We start from the raw sequence: 27,446 nt of genomic DNA on the forward strand, positions 1-27,446 counted from the left end.
GCAGATGGGGAGGCCAGGTCTGAAGGCAGACGCACGCCTGGGACGAGAGCACACGGCCGCGTCCACTTGTGCGTGCTTCCACCTACACGTGTGTGCCCGGAGCTGGGGGGCAGTAGGCACGGAAAAGAAGATCTCTGCCTGGATCCCAGGGCCGGGGGAGAAATGAGCCATCTAAGGAAAACACAGTGTGTGCTGGACTGGTACACACAGAGCAGAAGAGCAGACGGGACACTGAGGGTGGGGGTGTGCCTTAACAAGGCTGATGGGGAAGGTGCTCAGAAAACTGGGAAGGAGACGGACGCAGGGAACATGCAGGTGTGGATGTGAAGAAGGATGTGGCAACAAAACATCTTGCACACAATGGCTTCAATTTTTTTCTTTCTTTCTTTTTTTTTTTGGTGAGGAAGATTGGCCCTGAGCTAACACATGTTGCCACTCTTCTTCCATTTTTTGTATGGGGGACCCTGCCATAGCATGGCTTGATGAGTGGTGCGTAGGTCCATGCCTGGGATCCGAACCTGTGAACCCCAGGATGTCAAAGTGGAGTGAGTGAACTTAACCACTACACCACCCAGCTGGCCCCTTAAAAATTTTTTTAAGTAACCCCCCCCCACACACCCCCGAAACACTACAAAATTTGTACATGTGTATATATTTTATCTAATTATCTAAAAGTGTGGGAGGACAGTTATCAAACTGTTTACACGAGTTGGCACACTCTTAAAGGCCAAATGGTAAATATTTTCTGTTCACCAACCTCCCTGCCCCCCCATCGCCATGGCAACGACTCAGCTCTGTCCTTGTGATGCAGACACAGCCAGATGGGCTGGCCGTGTCCCCAGTAACGCTTCCCCTATGGGGGCTGCTGTTTGAATTTAATGCAATTTTCCTATGTCACAAAACATTATTTTTCTTGAGATTTTTTTTCCAACCACTTAAAAACATAAAGACCATTCTCAGAAAAAAATACGCAGTGGGCCAGACTGCTGGCCCCTGCTCTCTTCTACTCCTTGATTTTGCTACCACGGGCACGTATTACTTTGATAACAAAACAGTTTTTTAACATTTGAAAACCAGGTTTATACAGAGTTTCTGTGGTGTGTATGAGAATGCGTACAGTGGTGACGCGCACGCTCCTTACTTTATGGGCACCGTGTGACAGCCCTATTAAGAAAGCTCACACACACAGCAAAAGACTGGAAAGAAATACAAAAACCTCTATGTGGTGGGAATGTACAGAATTCCTTTTGTTTTTCTGAATCTCACATATTTCCCCCATGGGCACTGTGTTACATTTTTGATCAGGGGAGAAAAAAAAAAAAAAAAAAAACGGGCTGGCCCTGTAGCATAGTGGTTAAGTTCGTGTGCTCCCCGTCAGTGGCCCAGGTTTGCAGGTTCAGATCCTGGGCACTGGGCACAGACCTACGCACCACACGTCAAGCCATGCTGTGGCAGCATCCCACATACGAAATAGAGTAAGATTGGCAGAGATGTTAGCTTGCAGCCAATCTTCCATAGCACCAAAAAAACAAAGAAAAAACCCAGATACCCCCTTCCCTGTAATTCTCCTAAAAAAGTAATAATAAGAGAGGATAGGAAGCACTTTCTGACACATTAAGGTGTTGTGGCCGTGTTCCTGCTCCAAACCTCGGTCCCTGGGCCCCCTCAGCAGAGAAGGGAGAACTGCCTGCTGAGTCACAGGGCATCTGGGGGTGGGATGTCCCTCTGGGAAGCCGCCCCCATTATTACACAAGGAAGGGGAGGCCTCTTTTGGCCAAGCGGAGGCGATGATTTCGAGTCAGCGCTGAGGACTCCCCTACAAAGACAAGAGCAAGCAGGCTGCTCTGGGAGGGCCAAGGGAAGCCTCAGAAACGCGTTCTCCGGTCCAACTTAAAAAGGAGAGTCTAGGAAGCGCAGGATTCCCCAAGGGGACACGAGCGGACTCAGCCCAGGAGCGAGCGCCAGCCCCAGCCCCGCGCCCCTCAGCAGGCACCTTGTTCTTCAGCATCCCCTTGGGGCCAATCACGTTCTCAAAGATGTGCTTCCCCACGTGGGCATCCACGGCCGAGAGGGGGTCGTCGAAGAGGTAGATGTCGGAGTCGCAGTACACGGCCCGGGCCAGGCTCACGCGCTGCTTCTGGCCCCCCGACAGGTTCACGCCCTGCGGAGAGAGGCGGCACACGTAGGAGGCGTCTCCTGGGAAGCCCGGAAACAGGCAGAGAGGGCACCAGCCGAGGAGGCGGCAGACCCAGGCCGGGGGCCCCGAGGGGCTGCACCTGCCAACCCCCGTCCTCATGGGCACCCAAGGCTGCGACTGCACCTGCATGAACGTGGGTTCAATCCCAGCGTGGGGCTCAGCCTCAACCACAGAACAGGCGCAAGAGAGGACCCAAGCCCCTAGGAGCTGCTGAGCCGAGCAGCTGGCACACAGTGGGCCTTCAGCAAGGGTGGCCGGTGCTGAGCAACGCTGGCTCCCGGTCTCTGAGTCAGGTGGAAGGCACCCTCGGATGCGGTGATGATATTATTATCATTGCTGCTGTTGTCACTATTGTTAACAGCTAAGGTTTTTCACAAGCTTACTCTGGATCCATCACTCACTGATGGAGCCACAAACAGCCGAGGCAGGCTGTACCCCGGGGTCGCCGAAATCCAGGCCGCCCTCACCAGCAGGAAGGGTGTTGACATTCGGATTCCCACCAGGGCACTATGAGGACCACACACAGCAGCCCCCGCCCCCTGCCCCGGCAACAACAGGTCAGCCAATGCCGTTTCCACGTCTGGTCTGGCTGGGGAAGCAGAGCGGATGCCCACTGAGAAGGGCCCAGCCTCCCCGGCGAGATGCCCGCCCACCCCAGGCACCCAGCTGGGTCCCGGCAGCCATGTTCTGTTTGATGCTTCCTCCGGCCATAGCTTTCGGCCCAGAGGCAGACCCCAGACCCAGGCTAAGCCAATCAGCCTCTCCCCCTCCAACTTTTGGTGCTGCGACCGAGACACAGAGAGTCAGGAGTCTGAGCGGCAGAAACAGACACTTGTTAAAAAGAAAAAAGAAAAGAAAAGGACAAAGCTGATGTGCAGAAAATGCAAAACAACACAGGAGGCGCCAGACGGCCTGTCCCCACCCCTCCGTGAGCCCCCAGATCTCAGTCCTTAGATCCCACACGATGCATCTGTATCCTTAAACTCAGTTCCCACTTCCCGCTAATATAGGCTCAAGCTCCTTTGCTACTTGCAAAGCTGAAGACCCCTGAAAAGAATTTGGTTTTTTCTTTCCAAGGAGCTGCAGATTCCCCTCAAATCAAAGAAATCATTTGCTGCCTCAGAAAGCGGGTGGAGCCCCTGGCTTGTAGCTACAGACACACACAGGAAAGATCTTCAGTGCCGCTGTGAATGCTTGCAACGCCCCGATCGCACACCAGATAACCACCAGAGGGCACTGGAGCAGCCAGCCAGGCAGAGGAAAGGCATGTGCAAAGGCCCTGAGGTGGGAAGGGGCTCGCCATTGGGCAAGGTCCTTAGCCTCTCTGTGCCTCCTTTTCCTCGACCATTAAAGGGATCACAATAAATCCCGTCTCATGGGCTTGCTATGAGGACAAGACAGGGATAGAATGGTTAGCATAGTGCCTGGCACACAGTAAACGGTGTTAGCTATTGTAGTACTGTTTTTATTGTTATCACTGTTTTGAAAGGGACTGTGGACATTTGATTCATTGACACCCCTCCTCCCTAGATAGTGTCTTTGTCATGCGACTCTGCAGTCACGTGGGTGCAAAGGAGCATGTGCTTCCTTGTCCCTCGTCTTTGAGGTGAACCAAGTGATCTGCTTTGTGGTTAGAAAGACAACGTGTTTTAAGGGACATGACAGGGTTTTTTGTTCTCTTGGGTTTCTGCTGTCACCATGAGACGAGCTGCTCCCATGGGCACTGCCCCCTCAGCCGAGGCCCCAGCAAGAAGCCCTGTGGGGCGGCCCCGAGCCAACCCCACAGCCTGGAGCCAAGCTTGGCTGGCCTGAGGCTCGCGGAGCAGAGCCGGCCGCTGAGCCCGGTCCGGGTCAGCCAGTCGCCGTGACTCACGCGCCTACAAACAGGAGGGGAGGGGTTTAACATCAGAAGGCCCCGAGATTCCACGGAGCAACAGCTGGCTGACACGGGGGCCACGCTGCAGCCGTACTGACCTTCTCACCGATCTCTGTGAGGTCCCCGCTGGGCAGGATTTCCAGATCCGGCAGGAGGGCACAGGCTTCCACCACGGCCTTATAATACCGTTCCTGCAGCTGGCGTCCGAAAAGGATGTTTTCTTGGAGAGAGTCATTCTGAATCCAGGCCTGCTGCGGGACATAGGCCACGGAGCCCTGGGAGGCAAAGGGGGAAGGTGGCAAGACAGACGGACGGACTTGGTTAACAAGACGGCAGCCGGCCCTCCCACTCGCCAGAAGGGCCCCACCTCTCAAGGCACTTTCATCCCACCTACTGTTTCGGCAAGAGGGAAACTGAGTCACAAGGGACTACGAATGCCAGCGCCGGGATCAGGACCCACACCTGGTCAACCACTGACCCCAACACGGGGAGTTCAAGAGCTGACATTATGGTTCTGTGTTTAGTAAATGTTCCCCAAATGCCTCGGGCAGCCACCCCACTCCCGCCTCCCCAGAGCTGGACGTCCCCGACATGATAAAAAATGACCTGATGGCAGTGATGCTCGAGGCTAAGACAGAAAAATCTGACACCTTTAAAAAGGGAGACCTCGTTTGGGAGGTCGGGAAGTTTCCCTGAGGAAATTTCTTTGATGAAATTTAAGCAAGGACTTCCGTATCGAAATTGTCCATTTCAAAAGCTGTTTTATTTCCACGTGACGTAAGGCGTCAAGAAAGGCACGAGGATGAGGGTATCTGTTTTGCGTATTTTAGGAATAAAAAAGATTTTAAACAGGACCAACAGGAGAGGAGCAGTGGGTCTGACAAAGAGAAGGGGGAAGAGCATGTCAGTCAGAGGGAACAGCATGTGCAAAGGCCCAGAGGTGGGAAGATTGGCACAGTCAGCCAACAGGAAGGCTGGCATGAGTGGAACACCGTGTGAGGGCAAGACAGGCAGGACTGGCAGAAGCCAGGTCACATTGGGCTGGTGGTCCTGGTGAGGCGTGGGCTATCCTGGAAGGGCAAAGGGGAGCCAAGGAAGATTCTTCAATAAGAGAATTCTACGGCAACGAGGCTGGGGGTGGAACCCGGGCATCGCAGCTCTTAATCTTCCTTCTCAGATAAAGAATTAAACGGCTGAGTCTAATATCCTCACTGACAAGAGGCCAAAATGTCCCAAAGCCTCACCACAGAACCCACAGATGATTTAGACACGGTGCGCACAGGCCCTACCAACCTGAGAGTCAGAAAAAGTAAGTACTGTGAACATGTGTCTAGCGCTCCCCTTATGGGGACGAAATAACCCATCACGAGTAACTCTGTGACCTCGTCCAACCAAATACTTAGTCCTCAGAATTGCTAGATGCATCATGCTTATCTCTAAAGGTTTTTTAAATTTTTTAAATTTAAAACAATGGGGCAATTTTGTCCAGCAGGGGACATGTGACAATGTCTGGGGACACTTGTGGTTGTCAGAACGGGAGGTGCTGCTGGCATCCAGTGGATGCTGCTCAATGAGGCTGCAAAGCCCAGGTCGGCCCCATGGCAGAGGGTGACCCGGCCCCACACGCCACTAGTGCTGCGATGGTGGATGCCTGGGGTTCATGCAACACCGTGAGTCTTACTGTGATCTGCAATTTTCTTCCTCTAACTGAGCACCTGTGGCCCATTCATCTGACTTTATAACATGCACTGGAAAGAAAGGACAGACATTGCTTTTCTTTTTTCTTTTTTTTTTTTGAGGAAGATTACCCCTGAGCTGACATCTGCTGCCAATCCTCCTCTCTTTGCTGAGGAAGACTGGCCCTGAGCTAATATCCGTGCCCATCTTCCTCTACTTTCTATGTGGGACGCCTGCCACAGCATGGCTTGCCAAGCAGTGCCATGTCTGCACCCAGGATCCAAACCGGCGAACCCTGGGCCACTGAAGCAGAATGTGCACAACTTAACCGCTGCACCACCAGGCCAGTCCCAGAACATTTCTTAAAACAGTGGCTACATATCATTACTTTGAGCACAACTACTGCAACGAATGTTGCTACTAAGGCATATCAGGCCAAGGGACATCACAGAATCAGCAAAGGAAGGATTTTGCTCTGAAATAAAAACAACGGCATAAACCAGCATCCCCCAAGGCAGATTCCAAGAGACACTCATCCTGGGGACGTAAACGGTTGTCGCCTAGGCAATAAAGAGGTGCAGGCAAGTATGTCTGCAACACGCTGGGTTAACCAAAGTCCAATAGCGCTCGTCTCCTTGCAGGACTTCTCAGAGCCTTTACTTTGGGAACGATTATTTTAAGTCTCCAGGAGGGAGGGAATCAGAGTGCACAGTATTTCTCAAGCTTGTCTGAACCCAGGATTCTTTATTCCCCAAACATCTCGCGAGGCGAGCTTGCTGCAGGCCTCACTCCGGGAAATGCTGGTGTCAACGAAACTTCTCGAGCGAAGGATTCTACAGGGAAAGGCGTTCCAAAGGAACACGCTCAATGCAAAGCTAGGCTCTTGATTTTCAGTGCGACCCATCTGTTCACTGAAGCAGCCTCTTAATCTCTCCTAGAGGAACATGCCAACTTAGTCCAAAGTCCTCTCTATATTTACAAGCAATAAAACCACGGGCTCCTTGTAGCCCCATATTAAGAATTCAACGAACACTCAGAACTCCAACAGTCCCTTAAAAAGAATTCTCTACGAAAATATTCCAACAACATAAATCACAAGTTTTCAGTTTTGTTACGTTTATTGAAAGAGATACACCGAGAGATCCATCTAGAGACAGAACAAGCCAGAAAGACCCACGCAGAGAGGGGCCACGAGATGCACCATGAGGGGCGGAGATGCACAAGGAGTGGGGGACAGACGGCGGGCCAGGGAGCATCTGTGCATTTACTAAACAATTACTGAGTGACAACTGCATGCCAGCCACTACTCCAGGCGCTGGGATGCAGGAGGAAATAAATGACACCAAAGTCTCGCCTTGTGGGATGGCGCAGAGAAGAGCAGAAAGAATGAGCAGGACAGGGAAAGAGAAGGAAAGAGACCCCGTAGCTCTCGCCTCCTGCAAAGGGAGGGTCACAAAAGAAAACACAGCATCGTCTGTGACCTTCGTCTCAGCCGTCAGCCCCCCACGGTCCCCTGCCCACCCAGTCCTCGTCCTACCTTGATGGCCACGTGCCCCTCCACCTTCTCCATCTCGGCCAAGAGCGCCGAGAGCAGAGACGACTTTCCGCAGCCCACCTGGCCCACCACGGCCACCAAGGAACCTTCCGGAACGGAGAAGGTGATCCTGAAACGACATAACACGCGGGGCCTCAGCCACGCTCTCGCCTGCACAAAGCTGACCATGGGTCCCGAGGCTGGACACGCCCTGCCTTCCTCCCTCTGGCTCGGTTCAGCGGACAGACCCGGAGCATCCCATGACGGGCCGGGATGCAAATGCATCTTAGAAAACAGAGGGATGGGTCATGACAAGGGAGCCGAAAGGAGGGGTGTCAACTTTGCCTGGGGGCACAACGCGGAGAGGACCCCCTCCAAATGAACTCTCAAGGAAGAATGAGCTGCCCCAGACACAGAAACCTGGGGACGGCTGAAGAACAGGCCCGCAGGTGGGAAACAGCAAGTGTCATCAGGAATGGACAGCTCGATGACAGCAGACGAGGCAGGGAGGGGGCAGGCCGGTCCTGACGGAGCAGGTGGGTGGCGGCCAGGCCTGAGAGGACCACGAGGACATCACACTCAGATGCTCAGCCTTCACCAGCTGGGAGGCACCAGGGGTCCAAAGGGCGGCCTGACCCGGGGCACTCAGTGCCGAGTTTCAGAAACACGTCTCTAGTGAAATCGTCCTTTCACAAATAATAGAAAGCAAAGCAGAATAAAAGACGCTCAACGTGCCGCCGGCAAGACTGGCCGTCCCACAACCGGCCGACAGCCAAGTCAGAGCCGTGACTCCATCACCCGGGGAAGGGCGGGCGTGGCCAGGGCCTCGCGGCGCATGCCCGCTGTGCTTTTCAGAGGCTGCTATGACCATGTCAACCTATTCGTGGAAAGGCTGGTAGATTTGCTGTCACTGACTCCTTCCTCCTTGGGACCCACCACATGGTTACACTGTGCATTCATTTGTTCCTGTGCTGGGAGGGGAACAGATTATGGGGTCAGAACAGGACAGAGAGCCCAGTGACGAAGCTCCCGCCACTGTCCAGGTGAGACGGGAATATTTCTATAGGCTGAGGAGGTTTGGATGGAGAAAGGTTTTGGGGGTTCAGGCTGGGGAAGGGTAACTGGAACAAGGGGGCCTTTGAGACTGAAGGATGGGGGCCAAGACACAGGTCGTTGTGGAGCAGGAGAGAGAGAAAAGCTCAAACTGAAGCAGGCAGGAGTTACGTTAGACCTAGGGAAGAACTTCCTAAGCGTGCAATCCGACCATGAATTTTCAAGGGACATGTCACACTGGTTTTCTCTGCTGAGTTTGTCCCCCGCCCCTCCCCAGATAAAACACAGACATAATTTGGCTCCCCAGTAAGGGGCTGATTTGGGGGCATGGGGGATAAATTTGGTGCCTTAAAAGGTCCTTTCCGGCCCTCGGGTTTGGTGACTCCTTAAGGAGGCCTGAAAGAGCCACGGAGCAAGGCCTCCAGTCAGAAAAGAAATAAGAGGCACTTGACAAGTTGCCCAGGGAACCGGGTCAACTTCCTGGACACTGTGTGCTTTGCAAAGATAAGGACTGGGGTGGGCAGGGTACCAGAGGGGGAGGCAATGAGAAAGGGCGAGCCAGGCAGCCGGGCAACCTTGGAGAGGATGGAGAAGAATATACAAGAATTCCTTTCAGCAGACCCACCTGCCTGCTGCCAGGAGCAACCCAGCCTCGGCCCCAGCCTGGCCAATCAGTGGGCTCCATCTCTCCTGGCACGGCGATTGGCTCAGGGAGGGGCACATGACCCAGTGTGGGCCATTCAGAGGCAGGCGGGTCTCCTGATGAGGGAGGAGGTACACCTAGAGTTGATGGGGACTATTTGCCATTATGAGGAGAGAGAAAGCTTGGGAAAGAAGCAGCACAGAGGGAAAGGGATCAAAGATAAGACAGAGAGAGTCCTAATGACACTGAGTTCCTGGATCACACTGTACCTGAAGCAGACATTCTCAGTTATGAGCGCCAAAAGTTTCCCTTTGTTGCCCTAGCCTATCTGTGTGAGGTGTCCGTCACTCAGAATCCAAGGGAGCTCTCTATGAGAGGCACACTCTCATCCGCTCCTCACTGTAGCCCAAGCAGGGGACGACCGGACCTATTTCCCAGATGAGTAAACTGAAGTTGAGAAAGGCAAAGCGACCTCTTCAAGGTCACAGAGCTGGAGCATGGCTGGAATTCAAACACACGCTGGGGCCAGAGCCCCGGCGGGGTTCTCTCCACATCCCGGCTTACCCGCTCAGCGTGGGCGGCTCACCCCGGGCCCAGGTGAAGGTGGCGTTCTTCACAGTGATGCTGTTCGCGCCGCCCCCTGAAAAGCGCGGAGAGAACACGTGAGGCGGAGATGCTGTCAGAGCCCCGAGTGTGAGCACGAGGCACTTCCTTGGTGTGTTTTCTCATTCAGAAGTTCAAGCTCAGTTGGTAGACACTTGCGCTAGGCGTTACCTGGTTACATCAGCCATGGTTTCTCAAGAACCCCAACCGACTGGCAGTTCCGGGGGCCCGGATAAAGGCGGGGGACGCGCGGGGGTTACTCCAGGCTCCAGGGCCTCCCTCACCCATCAAGGGGGCAGCTCTGGCTGGGAGGGCTGAGCAGAAGCCAGGTCATTGGGGAACGAGCAGTGCCCTCACGCAGCTGTCCCCTCCACCAGGTTGGGCCAGCCCTTGGCCCTCATCACATCCTCCAGGGTCCTTTTCCTTTATGTCCAAAGTGGGGTCCTCCGCTCCTAGATTCCAGGGCGGCCTCCTTACTGGCCCCCTACATCCTTTCCCTCCCTCCAGCCACCCTGCTCACATCACAGTCTAAACCCCCAGTCACAAGAAACTGACAAAGCTGTGGGACAGGAAGTGGGGTCCCAGGGCGCGGGGGAGGGGACAGGGTGTAGGACAAAGCCTGCATTATCTGGACGGCTCCCTGCGACTCTAAGGCTGCTGGCACCTCCATCTTCATTTACTTCCTTCTCCTTATTTTCCTTTTGTTATACATCCCTTGCTTTAAAAAAAAAAACAACAAGTTTTGACTTATAATTATGAGCCACCTTAAAACCATCCCGAGGTCAGATGGGAGCGTTTGTAAGTGATCAAGGGAAGAAATAAATGCCACAGGCATCCAAGAAGCAACCACCTGTGGCCAGAGGAAGTTATTAGTTAACCTACCTTGCCCTTCTCCCCAGCCCTCCTGAAACACAGCAAGGAGGAAGCTAGAAGGTGTTATTTAAGGAATTTAAGAAAAGTCACTTGAATCAGGCAAGCTACAGAGAATCTAAGACTCGCCGGGAGCCCGGGAGAGTGTGGATAAACATCTTGAAATGTGGGACGTCAAAGCCCCCGGGAGACGGCCGTGAGGGCGGGAAGGGGGAGGCCTGGATGGCACCAGGAGGGCTGCTGGTTTTCCAACAGGGCAGCTGCAGTGACCAAAGAACCTCGGGAGCTCGCAACTGCCACCGGCTGCTGCAATTTTCAGCCCCGTGTTATGCCCAGAATGCTGACCCCGGAGTAGGTGGCACTGTTCCCGCACCACGCGGAGGGGAGAGACTCGGTCCTCAGGACAGGAGACTGGACAAGCCAAGCATGTCAGGAGGAAGGTTCCAGCATCCTCTGAGCAGTGGTTATCAACTGGGGGCGACTGCGTCCCCCCAAGGGACATCGCGCTGCACACATTTTTGGTCGTCAAAATTGGGCGGCAGGGGGGTGGGGGGTGCCACTGGCATCTAGTGGGTCGAGGTCGGCGATGCTGGCCAAGCTCCCACACTGCACAGGACAGCCCCACAGCAGAGAAGGATCTGGCCTCAAATGTCAGGGGCACCCCTGAGAAACGGGACCCTAGTGGCTGAGTTCAAATTGCCCCACATCATTGCTCTCGCCCACTGGAGACGTGAGCACCGCCACTGCCGTCTATCTAGCAGGAACCGTGTGCATGTCTGACATGCCACTGCAGACTCGGGAAAGCCCGCTGGGTGCTGGGCACCCCTCACACACTATAACCCAAGCCTGCACACCTTCACGGCTCCAACTGTATTTACTGGGCTCTGGAGCCTGTGTGGGTTCGAATCCCCCCGTCACCACTTCCTAGCTGCAAAGCCACGGACAAGCGCCTGAACCTCTCTGTGCCGCACTGTGCTCCTCTGTAAAATAGGACTGATGATAACAGGGTCACCCTCACGGGACTTTAAGGAGAAGAAAATGAGGCCAGATGCACAGAGTACTTAATGCGTGGCACACAGCAGGTGCTCAATTAATCTGTACAGTGGTGACAGCGCATCCTGCTGACTGGCTGTACGGGGGATCCCTGACTCCACTTCTCAGCTGTGCAATGCTGGGCAAGTCACTCGGGCCAGTTCTCATGCGTCCAATGGGGGTTTCCACGGCCTCTCCGTGTGCCGCAGCGAGCGGCAGGAAGGTCTGTAACTGCCGCCCCCAGAACGGAATGTCCGTGGCGGGAGTGTCATTGGAATGCAAGTGGTCACTGCTGTTTGTGCTGTTAATATTAAGTACCTGGACACACAGCCAGGAATTAGAGCCCTGCTCAGGGGCTGACTAGGAAAGGAGAAATGAATAGGCTACAAAATAAACAAAGCTGCCTGTAAAAAGTCCACAGAACACCCACCCAAGAGAGGCAGCTTCCTTCCCATTATCCAGATGGGGAAACTGAGGCTCTGAGCAGTCAAGTGACCTGCTCAAGTCTACACAGCCAGCAGGTATAGGAGGCTGGTCAGTGTCCAGCATCCTTGGTTGGCCTGTCCACGTGCCCGGCACGGAATCAAGGTCTGGGCCCTGGAACCTGACCCTCCGGGGCGGGGGGGGGGGGGGGGGGGGGGGCGCCTTGCCCACGGGCCGCCTCTCAGGGAGAATGCAGAAGGGCCAGGCGGTCGTCCATAAGGTTCCCTCCATCCGCCGCGCTCCCAGCACAGAGGGGCCGACCGCACAGCACACACCGTCTTTGCCAGGCCGCCGCTCAATGCTGTCGGGCTCCAGCTCCTCGTGCGACAGAAAGATCCTGAGACGCTTGAGGGAGACACTCGCCTGCGGGGGAGGCAACCATAGGGTGCGGTTACTGTTAAAGGCGGTTTGCAAAACAGACCCGGGCTCGCTTCCGGTGGTTTCCCCTGGGAGGGGAGGGGCCCACGCCCTCCCGCGTTTCTGAAGGCTCTGTGGTTCCTACCTCGGGCAGAGGCCTGAGCACAAAAAATAAAACAGCTTTTGGTTCTTATTTGTTTCTCTGGAAAAGCCCACCGTCCATATTCAAAAGAAGGTGGAGGAGGGGGCGGACCTGGTTCCTGGGGACAAAGAGACCTCAGAAAGGTAATCACCCACGGCAATGATCCCATTTAAGGGCACAAACTTGCAGCCGGGTGCTCCGTTCTAGAGACCTAATGCCCAGCACAGTGATGACGGCCCACAGTGCTGGGTTATAAACTGCCAAGTTGCTAGGAGACCACATCTTAAAGGCTCCCACCACGAAAAAGAAATGATAAAACCACGTGACCCAGCAGCCGTGTGTGCTGACCTACAGCAGGAATCCTACTGCCACACGTCACTGTGTCAATTCATCACGCCACACGCCTTAAACCTACACTGTTCTATGTCAACTATCTCCCAACAAAAATAAATTTTAAAAATGCAAGGGTCCTGAGTCAAACAGCCCAAATGGAAGGCACATCTGAGATGATGCGGAAAATTTGAATAGGGACCGGGTACTGCTTTAAGAAATGACTGTTAATTTTGTTAGGTATGGTAAGAGTTTATAAGTCCGTAAGAAGAAATGCAAGCTGAGGTCTTTCCAGGTGAACTGTCAAGAGGTCTGGGATGTGCTTTCAAATTCTTAGGCGAAGAAAGAAAGGGAGGGAGGAAGAGAGAAAAAAAGACTGGATGAAGTAAACGTGGCAAAATGGATTTGAGTGACGGGCACACGGCAGTCACTGCGTGCTTCTCTCCCTACTTCTGTGCACATTTGAAATTTTCACAATAAAAAGGGTTTTGTTGGCTTGTTTTTTTTTGGAAAGCCTACAAACAAACCAGTGCTGTATAACCAACTGTTAAGGCGGATTCGTCTTTGTGGCTGAAGATGGGGTTCTCCACGGTAATGTGCGTGACGCTAGAGAGAAAAGTGTGAAAAACACTGTTGGCCAGAAGGTGGTAGGCGTTTCAAAGAGTGTGGAAAGTGCAGTTTCCTCCCCTTCCTGAGTCACTGTATGAATTTTAGGATTCTAGGGGGTCTAGGTTGGGGTTCTTCAAAGGGTGGGTCAAGGCCTATTCGTGGGTTGTAAAATCAATTTAGTGGGTCAAAACATAATGTTTGAAAAAACAGGATAGGGCAGGGGAGGACAGACCAGACCCAAATAGGATAAAATATTTCAGGAAGACTCCTACAGACACGACAAAGCCCATGGGCATTAAAATTTTATTTCATATACTCGAGTGTGAGTTCGTTGTCTAGAAGTAAAATGTATTTCTCTCTTTGGGGCAGGACCAGAAAAGCACAGAAGCCACTGGGCTGGGCCTCGCCAAGCCCACCGGGCACAGTGGGATGGCTAATGCAGAGGGAGCTGCATCGAGGGGGATCCTCCTGCCTGCGTTTGTTTCCCGCCGAGACCCGCTCCCGAAGTCCCCCAGCCTCGCTTGTACCTGCACGATGCTGCTGATGACCATGGGGAGAATGTTCAGGGGGAAACGGAGGATGTTGAACAAGGCCAAGGACACGAAGGCCTTCTGGGCATCCAAGATGTTGTTCTCATCGATGGTCACATAGACAGCGAACGTAGACAGGGCCACCTGCAAGCAGAACGCCCAGCAGTGACTTGGGTCCCCAGGCAGGTCACAGTCGTGGGAAGTTATATGCCCACAGAGTGTGTTCGGGCCCTCCTGGCATGTGACGCAATGGCCATCAACCGGCCGTTCGAGGCCATGGAAAAAGCCAAGGCAGGGGCTGGCCCACGGCAGATACCCCTGGCCAACCCAGAATGACCCGGAGAAATGAGGAGCAGGCCCTCCTACTTCCTGAGGGACAGAGGACGGACATTCTCGGCATTCCCAACATGATCAACAGCGTCTCCCCACCGGGCCTGCCCCTGCCGTGTCCTCTGCCTAAAATCACGCTCCGTCCCGTCCAGACAGCGGCCTGCTCCTCCCTCCGGCCTGGGGAGGCTGCCCGACCACTCCACCCAAAGGAGCCCACCCAGCTCTCTAGCCTCTTGTCCCGGTTTTTCTTTGTCGCACCCCTCACTCCCTGCCATTGCAAAGTCATGTGTATTTGTCTGTCTCCTGCCCTGAATTATAAGCTGCAGGTGACTGTGGCCTCCGTGCCCAGAGCAATCCCCAGCACACAGGAGCCCCGGGGAGTCATTTCCCCGCCCCGTGCCTCAGTCGCCTCATCTGTGAAATGGAGGCAGAGACAGAGAATCAATGCGGCTGTTGACAGTTTCTTCCAGCTCATAGAGAATATGGTTTTATGTCCCCAGGAAAGGAAGACTTATCAAAAAAAAAAAAAAAACAGGAGTAGAGGAAGATGGGCATGGATGTTAGCTCAGGGACAGTCTTCCTCAGCAAAAAGAGCAGGATTGGCAGCAGATGTTAGCTCAGGGCTGATCTTCCCAAAAAAAAAAAAAAAAAAGAGGAGAGGAAAACAGGCAGACAATGGCTCTCCAGAGGCCGCTCCCTTCCCCACGGAGTCATGCTCGCCTTGAGCCCCAAGTGGTCCCCGCGATGTCATGACCCAGGAGTCTGGAATTCAGGCTGGGCTGCTGGTGACAACAGCACCTCAGCTCCCTCACGAGGGAAGGGAGTCCCTGAACGACCCAGGGCCGGGCGGCTTGGCTGAGGAGGGAGGGAAGATAGACAGTGGATTTCCGTGCCCCTCCTCACTGCTGGGGACAGAGCAGTGACAGGTGACACCGGGGGAGGCTCAGAACAGGCATCGCACGAGATCGTCCCGGCCACGCCAGCAGAAGTGATCCGGAAAACCGAGGACCCTGCAAATGGACAGAAGTCCCCACACTCATGCGAGCACCAGGCTCTTGGAGCCACTAAAGGTTTCCCCTGGGGAAATAAAGGGCCAGGGTCCTGCCTTTGTGAGCTCAGGGCCGCCAGCCAGAGAGTCAGGAGATCCGAGTTCAAGCCGGGCCTCTGGTGCAGTCCCGGCCCAGCGTGCTCTCCGGGGCTCGGGGCCCCATTTCTTTGTTTTTAAGGTCGTATAGCTTAAAACCATCAGCTCTGCCCCATCTCATTCGTGTGGCCCTGGGCATGTCACCTCCCCTCTCCCAGCCAGCCAGTTTGCCATCTACAAAATGGGGACCGTGTCAGGGCTGCTGGCAAGAAATCAGGCACCTGATGCAGCGTGCTTAGCAGAGCGCCCGGGGCCCAGGACAATACAATATATGGCAGCTGTTTTCCGTGCTCGTTATGGGACTCAGGCCAAACTCCTGGTCTGGTCTTCCAAAGAACCTATTAACGGTGTCCCCAGAGCTAGTTCCTGTGCCACCTCTGATATTACCCAGCTAGATGACCCTAAAGCAAGGCACAGAAATTTTCCAGGCTCCATGGCCGAGATGGGAGGGGAGGCGTTCGAGAGGCCACTGACACAGGATCTCTGGGGTGTCTGCACAGACTGGGCCTCTCTCCCGGGCCTTCTATCCAAAGGGACTTCACACAAAACTCTCCAGTGAGATCCACGCCAAGAAATAGTATTCAGCCACAAAAAGGAATAGAGCGCTGACACATCCTACAAAATGCACCAAATTTGAAAATACTGTACTCAAAGAAGCCAGACACAAAAGGCCACGTTATATGGTTCCATTTACATGAAACAAGGCAAACCTACAGAAAGAGAAAGTAGATGAGCGGCTGCCTAGGGCTGGGAGAAGGGGAGGAATGAGGAGAATGGGGAGCGACTGCCAATGAGTATAGGGTTTCCTTTTGGGGTGATGAAAATGTACTGGAATTAGATAGCAGCGAAGGTTGCACAACCTTGTGAATATATTACATACCGCTGGATTATACACTTCAAAATGAGGAATTACATCTCAATAAAAATAATAAGTCAAGAAAACACATCTCTCCAAAGTCAGTCTATTTTACTGCATAGGAGCCAAAGTCATGCCTGGGGCCCCACGGCAGACCCAGTCTGTAAACATCCCTTCTTTGTAATTTGTCTGACCTCCTCTCCAACCGTTCTCCCTCTTGCTCCCTCTATTCCAGCCCTGCTGGCCTCCGGGGCTATGCCTTCAAGGGGGCAGCCCAGTCCTGCCTCAGGGCCTTTGCACTTACTCTTCCCTCTCCCTTCACCCAACTGTCACCTTCTCAGGGAGGGCTTCAATTTAAAACTATTATTTATCCTATTTAAAACCGGAAGCCCTCCCTGTCACTCTGACCTGAATCTTTTTTTTTTTTTCCTACAGCACTTACAACAGTTTAGCACACGGCATGGTGTATTTATCATGCGTATTGTTCACTGTCTGTCTCTCTCAATTAGAATGAATGAACGCTCCATGAGGGCAGGGATTTTTGTCTGCAGTACTCATTGCTCTATTGTCAGGCCCTAGGACAGTGTCTGGATCGTGGAAGATACTTGGCAAACGTTTGTGGACGGACGGATGGATGGACAGATGGATGGACGGATGGACGGATGGATGGGTAGGTGGGTGGGTGGACAGAAGGGTAGGTGGATGGGTGGGTGGCTGGCTGGATGGACGGGTGGATGCGTAGACGGGTGGGTAGGTGGATGGGTGGATGATTCAACAAGTGGATGGATGGACGGATAGATGGGTGGATGGATGCATACACGGGTGGGCAGGTGGGTAGATGGATGGATGGACAGATGGATGGGTGGATGGTTCAACAAGTGGATGGATAGATGGGTGGATGGACAGATGGACGGGTAGGCGAGTGGACGCATATATGGGTGGGTAGGTAGGTAGATGGATGGATGGACAAGTGGATGGATGGACAAGTGGATGGGTAGGTGGGTGGCTGGGTGGATGGATGGATGGATGGGTGGGTGGGTGGGTGGGTGGATGGGTGGATGCATATATGGGTGGGTAGATGGATGGATGGACAAGTGGATGGATGGATGGATAGATGGATGGACAGGTGGGTGGACAGACAGATGGACAGATGGATAAGTGGGTGGGTGAATGGATTTGCCGAGGGCAGGAGCGCATACATTCAGGTGTCTCTTCAGCAGTGGAGAAAACCAGGCCTCAGGCATCTCAGCAACAGAACAGACCAGGTCCCTTGGCCCAGCTGATCGGGTGGCTGCTGACAGCACAGGGAGCGTATAGAGAGGACGCAACATCACGTGGCCCCTTCAGATCCCACAGCCCTGGCTTCTCCACGAAGGGGAGGTCATTCATCCATCCATCCATTATTAGCTGAGCACCTACTGTGTACTGGGGAGTGAGACAGGCTTGGCAACTCTGAGATGTATGGTCTAGAGGGAAACAGGTATCAACCAGGTTCTCACTAGCAGGTGGTCGTGGGAAGAGTGTGGAGATGACTGGGGCTATAGGTAGTAAGGGGCTGGGGTTTGCCATGGCCTTCTGACAGGTGAGGGTCAAGGATATGCATGTAGCCAACTGCAACCAAGGAGACTCCATCCCACAGCTTTGCAAGAACTCCTGGGAAAGGGGGATTTCTCCCAACAGGGGTTACTGAGATGACAGGATGAACTGTAACTGCGTGGTGAGCACCTGTCTCACAAAGAAACCCCCATGGAGAAAGCAGAGCTCAGAGACGAAGGAGTTATTCCCAGCATTATCTTTGAAGCACCCAGATCCAGCCATACCTGAAACCCCAGCTGAGCTTAAAAATCAGCACTTTCCTAGACTTTCCCATTTTGTGACTCAAAACGCCCCCCCTTTCTTTACTGACTCCAGTTGATTTGAATTAGGCTTCTATCACTTGCAAGACAGTTCCTGATGAATACAGTTTATTCGAGTCTTTTGCTCATTCATTTATTCAGTCATGCCTCTCCATACGCTTACTGAGTGGGCACCATTTGCCAGCCCCCTATGTTCTAGGGCTACAAGCAAAAAAAAAAGACGAGGCCCATGGATGATCTGGTCAGCAGAGAACCACACAACAGATAATGAACACATGGAATGAGAAATATCCCGACAAAAGGAGATACAAGGTAAGGAGAAGGCAAGAAGCTTGCAAATCTTCCAAGACAGAAAACGCTAAATATTGACAGCTGCGTGGGGATGCTATTTTAGGGAGATGCATTAAGTGAAGATGATAAATGCCAGGCTCCATATTCCAGGAAAACAGTCCCATCGATCCTACAGAATGGCAGTGGCTCTGGTCTGAGCCCCCAGGCCTCTGTATTCCATCACCCCTACCGGCGGGTAAACACTGCCTTATCCTTGAAGGGCAGGAATTCGCCAGTGGAAAGAACATGCGAAAACGTTCCAGGGGGACGGGAGGCCACATACTTTATCCTAATGTAGTCAGATGCTTCGGCGTCTCAGCCAGGGCCAAGGTCCTCCGCTGACAGCCAGGTTCATCCGTTTCGTGCCAAACAGCTCAGCAAACTCCGTCTCTGGAAGCCCGTCACCCACCCCGAAACGGAAGGGCAACTTCAAGGTCAAGAAGAGGCAGTCTTGCTCTGAAGCATCTCTCAGTCTTCCTAAGGGAGACCAGGACAGGAGCTGGGAAGGGCAGGGCCAGCACGCCGGGGTGACAAGCTGGGAACTGTAGGTTTGGTCGGAGGACCCCACGGGCAGAGCAAAGGGTTACAGGAAAAGGGTCCCAGATCCTAAGTGTGACGCAGCCCACAGGCTGACCCCTGACCCCTGCTCCTCTGGCTGCAGGTCTTTTCCTATTAAAAAAAAAAAACGCCACTCAAAATGCCCTGGCTTTCTGTATGATTTGCTCTCACTTGCGTAAAAGTAAATAAAAGAGAGACAGAAGTGCAGTGACGTCCGTTACATATAGTTGCTTCGTGCTGGTATACACATGGGCTCTCTCTGGAAATACACACAGCAAAGGGTGTGGGGAGGAGAGCTGGGTGCCTGGGGGCAGAGTGGGCACAGAGCCGTGCCTTTCACCGCAGACCAGCGGTTCCCAACAGGGGGACACCTGGCAACGTCAGGAGACACTTCTGATTGTCACATCTGAGGAGGTGGGGCAGAGGTACCACTCGGCACCTAGCGGGTAGAGGCCAGGCATGCTGCTGAACACCTTACGAGGCACAGGTCAGCCCCCAGTAAAAACACAAAGGATTGTTGGGTCCCCAGCGTCAGCAGTGCTGAGGCTGACAAACTCTGTTGCAGACCCTTTGGCACAGCTTGAGCCATTTTTACCAGGGGAAGGCATGCCTTTCTATTTTTAAAACGGATCCCATGTGCAAAAGAGAATATTTAACAATTATAACAGAGACGATTGAACAGTTTAAAGATAATAATAAAGTAAACAGCCTATATAACTACCACCTCGTCTTATAGTGCTTTTCTTACAAAAATGGCAAGAGTTGTCAGAGACCTGGGAAAGCCAGGGAGCACAGAGTGTGAAAAGAATGAGACGGCAGAACCTTCCAGCCCAGAACGCTGGTGCGCGCGAGCCCAAAGAGATCTTAGGGAACACGGAGTCCCCGAACAGCAAAGAAATGTCACTTCTTGTGCCAACGCCCGTCAACGGACAGTGGTCACCTGGAGGGCTGTTTGAACATAACCCCCTGGGAGAGAACGTCATGGCTGACTGTGGATGTCCAGTGTGGCCGTGGGAGTGGGTGGAGGGCAGGGGCGGGCAGGCGACATCCTTGCGGCGGAACCCCTTGATGTTTCATATGTGAAAACCCAGAGGCAGCGGGTAGAATGACCAGCTCCAGGGCACACTGACCTCACAGTGGAGCGCAGCAGGTGCTCTGACTCTCAGAACATTCCATTCCTCCAGGCCAGAGGTCAGCAAACAGCGGCCCGGAGGCCACACCCGTCTACGCCCGGCCCATGAGCTTAAGAATGGATTTGACATTTTTAAATGACTGAAAACAAATCAAAACAATAGTATTTTCCCACACGCGTCGATCATACAGAATTCAAATCCCAGCGTCTCGAAATACATTTTTACGGGACCACAGCCACACCCATTCATTTCTGTATATCTATGGCTACCCCCGCAGAAGTGGGTAGTTACGACAGAGACCAGATGGCTCAGGATGCTTCAAAGGTGTAGTAGCTGGTCCTTCACGGACAAAGTTTGCTTACTCCTACTTTTTGCTGGTGTTTCCCAAACTGTAAAGGGCACAACAATCGCCTGAGGGGAGACTGCTAAAATTCAGATTCTGTCTCGGCTGGTCCGGAGTGGGGACCTGGGAGTCTGCATTTCTAACAAACCACCAGGGTTTTAACAAGGCCGTCCAGGTGATTTTGACGTGCGCTTAGACTTGCTGCTTCCCATCATATTGCCTTGGGCGCCGAGGTTCAGACTCTATGGGACATTGCGCTGAGCCTAAGAAGACCCCGTGTCAGGAGGAACAGGCTTCAACCAACACTAAAAACGCAGGAGTTCCCGTCAACACACCACCTGCAACTCAGCTGTGATGAAAGCAAGAGGAGCCTAATAGAAAAGCTCCACATTCACGAAAATGCGTGGTTTCGGTTCATCAACACTTCCCACGAGGATACCTATTTGCCAACCTAGCTAAAAAGTAACAGTCGCTATTAGCGCATTAAAAAAAGAATGACACAGTTAATAATACAAAGATGGAAAGAAAAAAACACAGGGGCATGATCTGAAGGCATCCTTAACCTTCGCTCCTACCTGTCGACTCTGCAGGATGGGTTTCTAAAGGCCATCCCGAATTGGGACCCCCCCCTTTGTAAGACAGTGACTCGCCCTGTTGTCTTTAAACTTTTCAAAGTCGGCTGGCCAGGGACAGACCCATTCAAGCACCCCAAGACGTGCAACATTCAGTGTAGACCGTGAGAGCAAAGAACAGGGAGCGTCATAAAAAGCAAGCGGTGAGGGGCCGGCCTGGTGGCAGAGCAGTTAAGTGCGCACATTCCGCTCCAGCGGCCTGGGGTTCGCCGGTTCGGATCCCAGGTGCGGACACAGCAGCGCTTGGCACACCATGCCATGGCAGGCATCCATCATATAAAGTAGAGGAAGATGGGCACGGATGTGAGCTCAGGGCCAGTCTTCCTCAGCAAAAAGAGGAGGATTGGCAGCAGTTAACTCAGGGCTGATCTTCCTCAAAAAAAAAAAAAAAAAAAAAAAGCCAGCAGTGGGAGACCAGGTGTCAACTCTGGCAACTCCACGTGCCGGACAAACTATGCTTCATTAAAACAGACGAAGCGGAGCCGAATGAATGAACTGAGAGGTTACACCAAGTCCAAAAAAGGTCTAGGACACTATATTAGTATGACTCCATTTGAATATATTAAAACATCTTCAAAAATCTGTATATGCATAAACATCTTTTTCTCTGAAAAGATACACAAAACTGTCACTTTGCAGGAGAGGGGTGGACGGAAGGGAGGAAAATAGACTTTTCATTTTATACCTTCCTGCATGGTTTGAATTTTGTTTTTTTCCAGTGAATGACAAACATCTATTGAGCACCCACTGTGTTCTGTTTTAGGCACTGAGGACACAGCAGGAGACAGAAAGGACAAGAGAGCTGCCTTCCAGGAGCTGACAGTCTGGTGGAGAAAGACAGGCAATAAATCAAACGACACAGGAATTTAGAGCATGTTCGGCACTGCCACTCGAAGTGTGGTCCACGCCAATCCGGTTTACAACCAGCCGGCAACAGACAAGTAGCTCACACCATAATGGAGCCCGACTACGGCACCACGCACGCGGTGTGGTTGCGCTGACGTTTTTATCTGAGCACGACTTTTGTTGATGAAGGCAGCAGAGCGTGCCGGTTGACATTCGGAGCAAACCCACTATCTCCAGGTACACCTGTGGGAAACTCTTCCTGAACTGGCCACTGTGAGCCACCCGGGGCTGGAAGCCACTCAGGTCTGCGAATCAAATAAAGGAGGGAGAGGGGGCATTTCTTCAAAGGAGTGGTCCGAGAAGGCCTTGCTGAAAGAGGGCCCTTTTAACAACACTCAGGGATGAAAACAAAACATGAAGCGTGAAGCGATGTGGGCAGGGATAAATCCGGCTTCACTCACCAGGAAAGGTGTGCAGACCCAGGTGAAGGTCCCCACGGCTCCCAGGTAGGCAGACTTCTTCAGCACCTTCAGCTCCTCCTGCCTGATGGCCAGCACCTTGTCCTTGAAGGCCAGCTCCCAGGCGTAAAGCTTCAGCACTTTGATGCCGTTGAGAATTTCATTCATCAGCTTGATCCGATTGTCTTTGCTCTTCATGTGGGCCACCTTCAAAGACAAGAGGGATCAACACGGCCTCCGGGAGCTGGCCCTGGCGCCAGAGCGTCAACTCAACATGCCCATCCATTAAAAATAATCCTGCGATCCCCGGGAACTCTACTCTTGACCCCGAGAGCTCTCCAAAGGGCCCTTCTATCAAGGGGAAAAAAAAACCCCACTTCACATCCTTGTAAATGAGACGTTCGAGACTCCTATTAAGTTTAGAATCATGGAATCAGGGCAAGAAAATCCTTCCAGGTGTCCAGAGAACAAGGTAGCACGGGCCCTACTCTGCTCATCCAAACACAAGAGAGATGATGATGACGTTTTTTCCCCCTTGTCTCATTTTCGTCATTGATTTTCAGCCAGTCCATGGTTGCTAAAATAAGGAAATGTTTCTGTACCAGCCGGCATTGGTTCTGACCCCTGGGTGCCCACGCCATACAGCTGTGAAATACTGCCAAGACCTTCAGCATTTTCCACGTGTCAGGCACCTTTCCGAGCATTTCACCTGCATTGCATCATTCAATGCTCACAAGAACCCTATCATTAAGCGCTGTGAGCGTTCCTGGGTCGTAGATAAGGACGCTATAAGCAACAGGGGTGGAAGCCAGTGACTGATGCTGCTTTGGAGGTGGGCCGCTCAACAGGACGAAACGTGACTCGGCCCCAAGCCTTCCTGGGTTACCCTCCCGTCACCCCAACGGGCCCCTGTCCTGGAACTCAGCTCTCCTCCGGCATCATCAGTGCGGCCAAGTGCTCTCACTTGAGTCACCACAGGCTCATCATAAATAGCCATCAACAGGGGAACAGAGAAATAAACTCGGCCCATCTCTGCTACAGACCATTAGGCACCAGTTCAAGAGAATGAAGTCAGCCCATATGGCACGCCACAGAAAGATCCCCGAGGCATGGTGTCAAATGACAAAATCACGCTGCCCAACAGGCCCATTTGCGTAAAAACATGTACGGTAATAAGACCACAAAAACACACATACCAACACCAGACCTAAATATATAGTCAATCAGATCTCTATATAAACACACAGAAAGTTCTAGAAGGATTCACCTCAATGTCTTCACTGTGGTTGAGAGGACAGGGGAGGGAACATCCCCTTTAAATCTATACTTTTGTATTATCTGAATCTTTTTATCACGAGAAGGCACTCCACTCTGTTACGTGGGTGCTTAAAAACTTAAGAAATACAAGCTATCTCTGAAAATAGTTTAACAGTGTGCCTGGCATAAGGTAAGAGCTTAAAAGAAAAAAAAAAAGTAAGGGCTAATCTTTACTCAACTCTTGAAAACACACACGCATAAAAATAAATAATAATAAATTCCATGGGAAACAAAGACTTTCTCAGAGGCTGAGAGTCGTGATTTTAGTCACAGGCCCACGACGTCTAACTATTTCAGGAACTCTCAACCTTGGCCGCCCATTGTCATCACCTCCTAGGAAGGAAGCATTAAAAAATCCTGATGCCCAGGCCCCTCCCACGTTGTGTGAATCAGAATCCCAGGAATGGGACCCGGGCATCAGCATTTGATACATCTCCCCAGGTGGTTCTAACAGGTGGGCAAAGCTGCGAAGCCCACGGTGTGAGCAGAAAGAACTCGGCTAAGACGCAAGTGGAAAGACCTCAGGCAAAGCGCCCAGGTGGCGCCCTGCAGAGTCAGACCCCCTACCTGGTACGTCTTGGTCTTCATGGCCATCACAGCATTGACGGGAACCATGAGGATCATCACAGCCACCCCGGCCAGGACCGAGGGCCCCAGGTTCTATGGAAGAAAGAGAACGAAGGCTTTAACACAGGGCTTCGCGGGCTGAGCCGCCCCAGGACCACGCTGCTGAGCACAATCTGGAAAGTCACGTTACCTTTACCCAGCCATGGGCTGTTAAGAATTTTCAAATTTATTCCTGAGCATCTCTGGGGGTCCCAGAACCCCTTGAGAATGTCAAGTTCACGATCCCATATTCAAAACCCTTGGGCCCAGGCGAGTGTTGCAAATCTGAACTTTAGATTTTCAGAAGGTAATAAGGTATTGAGCGGAAAATAATGGACACAGCTGGGGTGGCTGTGTATCTTGTTTGAAGGCCTGCTGACAAACGGCCCTGGGCTGGTGTCTGCGAGCTTGGATTTTGGGACGGTTCCCACTGTTCTCAGGACAGAGAAGAGGGGCTTCTCGTGCCTCACCTGTTTGTACAAACAATACACTCCACGCAGAACATCCCTTTGTCCTTCTGGGCGTCTGGACGTGTGATGTGTGCCAGGCAGAGGCTGCCTATGGGACCAGCCCCCAGTAAAAACCCTGGGCGCAGAGTCTTCACTGAGCTTTCCCACCTGGCAACACTTCCCACGTGTTGTCACAATGTGTTGCTGGGGAATTAAGCGCATCCCGTGTGACTCCATTGGGAAAGGACTCTTGGAAGCTTGTATTTGGTTTCCCCCAAACTCCGCCCCCTACACCTCTACCTTCTGCTAATCTTGCTGTGACAAATTATAGCCCTCGGTGGTCACAAATCCTCAGCCTGGCGTGGTCTTGGGGCCCCCTGAACAGGTATATAAGCCATACACTGTTACACCCCCAGCAGGGCCTGGCCCAGCACTCCATGACCAAACGTACTGATTTTTCAGCAGCAAAATAGAAATCTGCACAGCGAGAGGGATGGATAACCGGAGTCTGAGATTCCCATCAGTTCAGGTCAGATTTTACCACCAAACGCGTTAAGAAAAACTGTCAGTTTTCAGAGCTTTTTGCTTTGGGGATTTGTAGATAAGAGGCTGCAGGCTGGTTCTATTATCCTATTTGCAGTTAAGGAAACTAGAGCTCAGAGAGGTGAAGGGGCCAAGACAAGATACGGATCTACACCTTTCAACTTCCAAGTTACACAAACAGAGAGAGAACTCAGCTCGTGCGCCTGTACTCAGCTGAAACATCCTCACGGAACTACAGGGTAACGTGACTTTTCTCCCCTTAGGCATTCAGGAAAACAGGCATCAGGTCCCTTCCAAGTCCCTCGAGGGCTCCAGTCCTAGTTCCAGAAAAATGCTGCTGACACTCCAAACGGTCCAATTTGCAGATGAGGACACAGGGCGTAGAGATAGTAACAAGGTGACAGGGCTGGTAATGCAAGAGCAGGACGGGAACCCAGGTAGTCAGATTCCAGAGCCCATATAGTCACCCACTGTCCTAGACCATATTTTTGATGGTGGAACAGAGACATCCTATTTTTGGTCTAAACCAGTGGGTCCCAACCAGGGAGGAACTTCTCCCCCACCCCAGGGACATCTGGCAATGTCTGGAGACATCTAGGGTGTCACCACTGGAGGAGTGCAGAGGTGTTATGCTACTGGCATCTAGTGGGTGGGGGCCACGGATGCTGGTAAACATCCTACGATGCACAGGACAGCCCCTCCCAGAGAACGACCCACCCCAGATGTCAGGAGTGCCGAGGGTGAGCAACACTCATTTAAAACAAAGCAATTTCTCAGTGGTTCAGAAACCAACCCTGAAGGCAATTCTCAACAGAAGTGTTCCAAAAATATTTTATTCATGGCAGCACTTTTGGGGGACGTGGATACCCCAAGATGTCTGCCTGCAAAGACATGCATTTTGATATTTAAATTCTGAGGGATTTTCCCCTAAATTTCATTATTAGGAACACTTTATCATCATTCACCTTTCTGCTCAGCAAATACGCAAAAAATGCAAACTACAGTCAAATGGACTGACAATATGTTGTGTGCCTTATTATTATGCACCAGCCCTACTGGGGCTGCACTCACAGGCTATGACAAGATGCTGGGAGCCCGTGAGCAGCTAAAACGCCTCCCGGTGAGGAGGGGGTGGTACACTGAGCAAGCCGAAACTATTCCAGAAGGTAAATTCAGATGGGTTTCTATACTAAAGTTATTAGGATTCAAAAAAGGAGGAAGTCCACCTGAGAGGGAAAACAATCGTGGAAGTGGCAGCTGCCACACCCTTGAAGGAGGGGTGGGGTTTCATCAGGAGGGAGGGGAAGGAAGGCAAGGCACTTGCAAAGGCTCAAAGGTGGGAAAGAATAAGGACGTGTTGGGCTATGAGCATCCTTTCTCAGCCTCCCCTGTGGAGGAGCTGTCAATCACACCTCCACTTCCTCCCAAGGAGGGTGGGCATATGACCCAGCCTGGCCAATCAGAGAACCCTGCCTCCTGCTTCACAGTGATTGGTTCAGGGACATGAATAGGACTGTGCCAGGCCAATCAGAATGCTCCCTAGAATGGTGGCTGAGGCAAAGAGGAAAAGCACTGTATCCTCTTTTCTTTGGCATCTCTATCCATAACAATGATATAAACCCAAAGCTATGAAAGCCATTTGGGGAAATCCCACTGACAATCAAGTCAACTCAGAGCAAAAGCAGGGCCAAGAAATGATGAAAGAGCACGAGACTGAGTCTTTCCACCAGGGCTTGAACTCCTGGATCCATCCATGCCTGAAGTTAGATCCTTGGACTTTTCCATTACATACGCCCACAAAATTTCCTTTATTTGCTTAGACTATTTTAAGATGGATTTCTATCCCTGGGGACCAAAAGAATCTTGACCAACAGAATCAGGAAGGAGTGAATAAATGAGATTGCTTAGCATTTGGGAGGATACAGCGGGAGAAATATGGTGTGTCTGTTGGAGGGTCGTTAATTACATTCACCATCCAGAAAAGACCAATGCAAATAAATTCCATGCCACCAAGAGAACATAAACCCAACAGCTGAGGAAAGGAATAAAACATCCAAGAACTGACAGGCTAGAAAATAAAACGTGAACGACAGCAAGAAGTACCAGCAA

The 27,446-nt window shown here is 52.2% G+C and overlaps 1 protein-coding gene across 2 annotated transcripts in view; it reads right to left on the reverse strand.

Annotated features, from left to right (window-relative positions):
* The window catches only part of ABCC1 (ATP binding cassette subfamily C member 1 (ABCC1 blood group)), a 126,439-nt gene that overhangs the window by 32,897 nt on the left and 66,096 nt on the right, over positions 1-27,446 (reverse strand). For both annotated transcript variants that reach the window (XM_070484871.1, XM_070484870.1), the window contains exons 11-18: positions 24,307-24,399; positions 22,426-22,629; positions 13,934-14,080; positions 12,244-12,331; positions 9,545-9,620; positions 7,288-7,414; positions 4,172-4,348; positions 1,994-2,161 (exon numbers count right to left, since the gene is read on the reverse strand). In XM_070484871.1, the coding sequence (XP_070340972.1) occupies positions 1,994-2,161; positions 4,172-4,348; positions 7,288-7,414; positions 9,545-9,620; positions 12,244-12,331; positions 13,934-14,080; positions 22,426-22,629; positions 24,307-24,399 (1,080 nt within the window). The remainder of the gene's footprint in view (positions 1-1,993; positions 2,162-4,171; positions 4,349-7,287; positions 7,415-9,544; positions 9,621-12,243; positions 12,332-13,933; positions 14,081-22,425; positions 22,630-24,306; positions 24,400-27,446) is intronic.

This window comes from Equus asinus, chromosome 14 (genome assembly GCF_041296235.1).
Source record: "Equus asinus isolate D_3611 breed Donkey chromosome 14, EquAss-T2T_v2, whole genome shotgun sequence".
Taxonomy (NCBI): domain Eukaryota; kingdom Metazoa; phylum Chordata; class Mammalia; order Perissodactyla; family Equidae; genus Equus; species Equus asinus.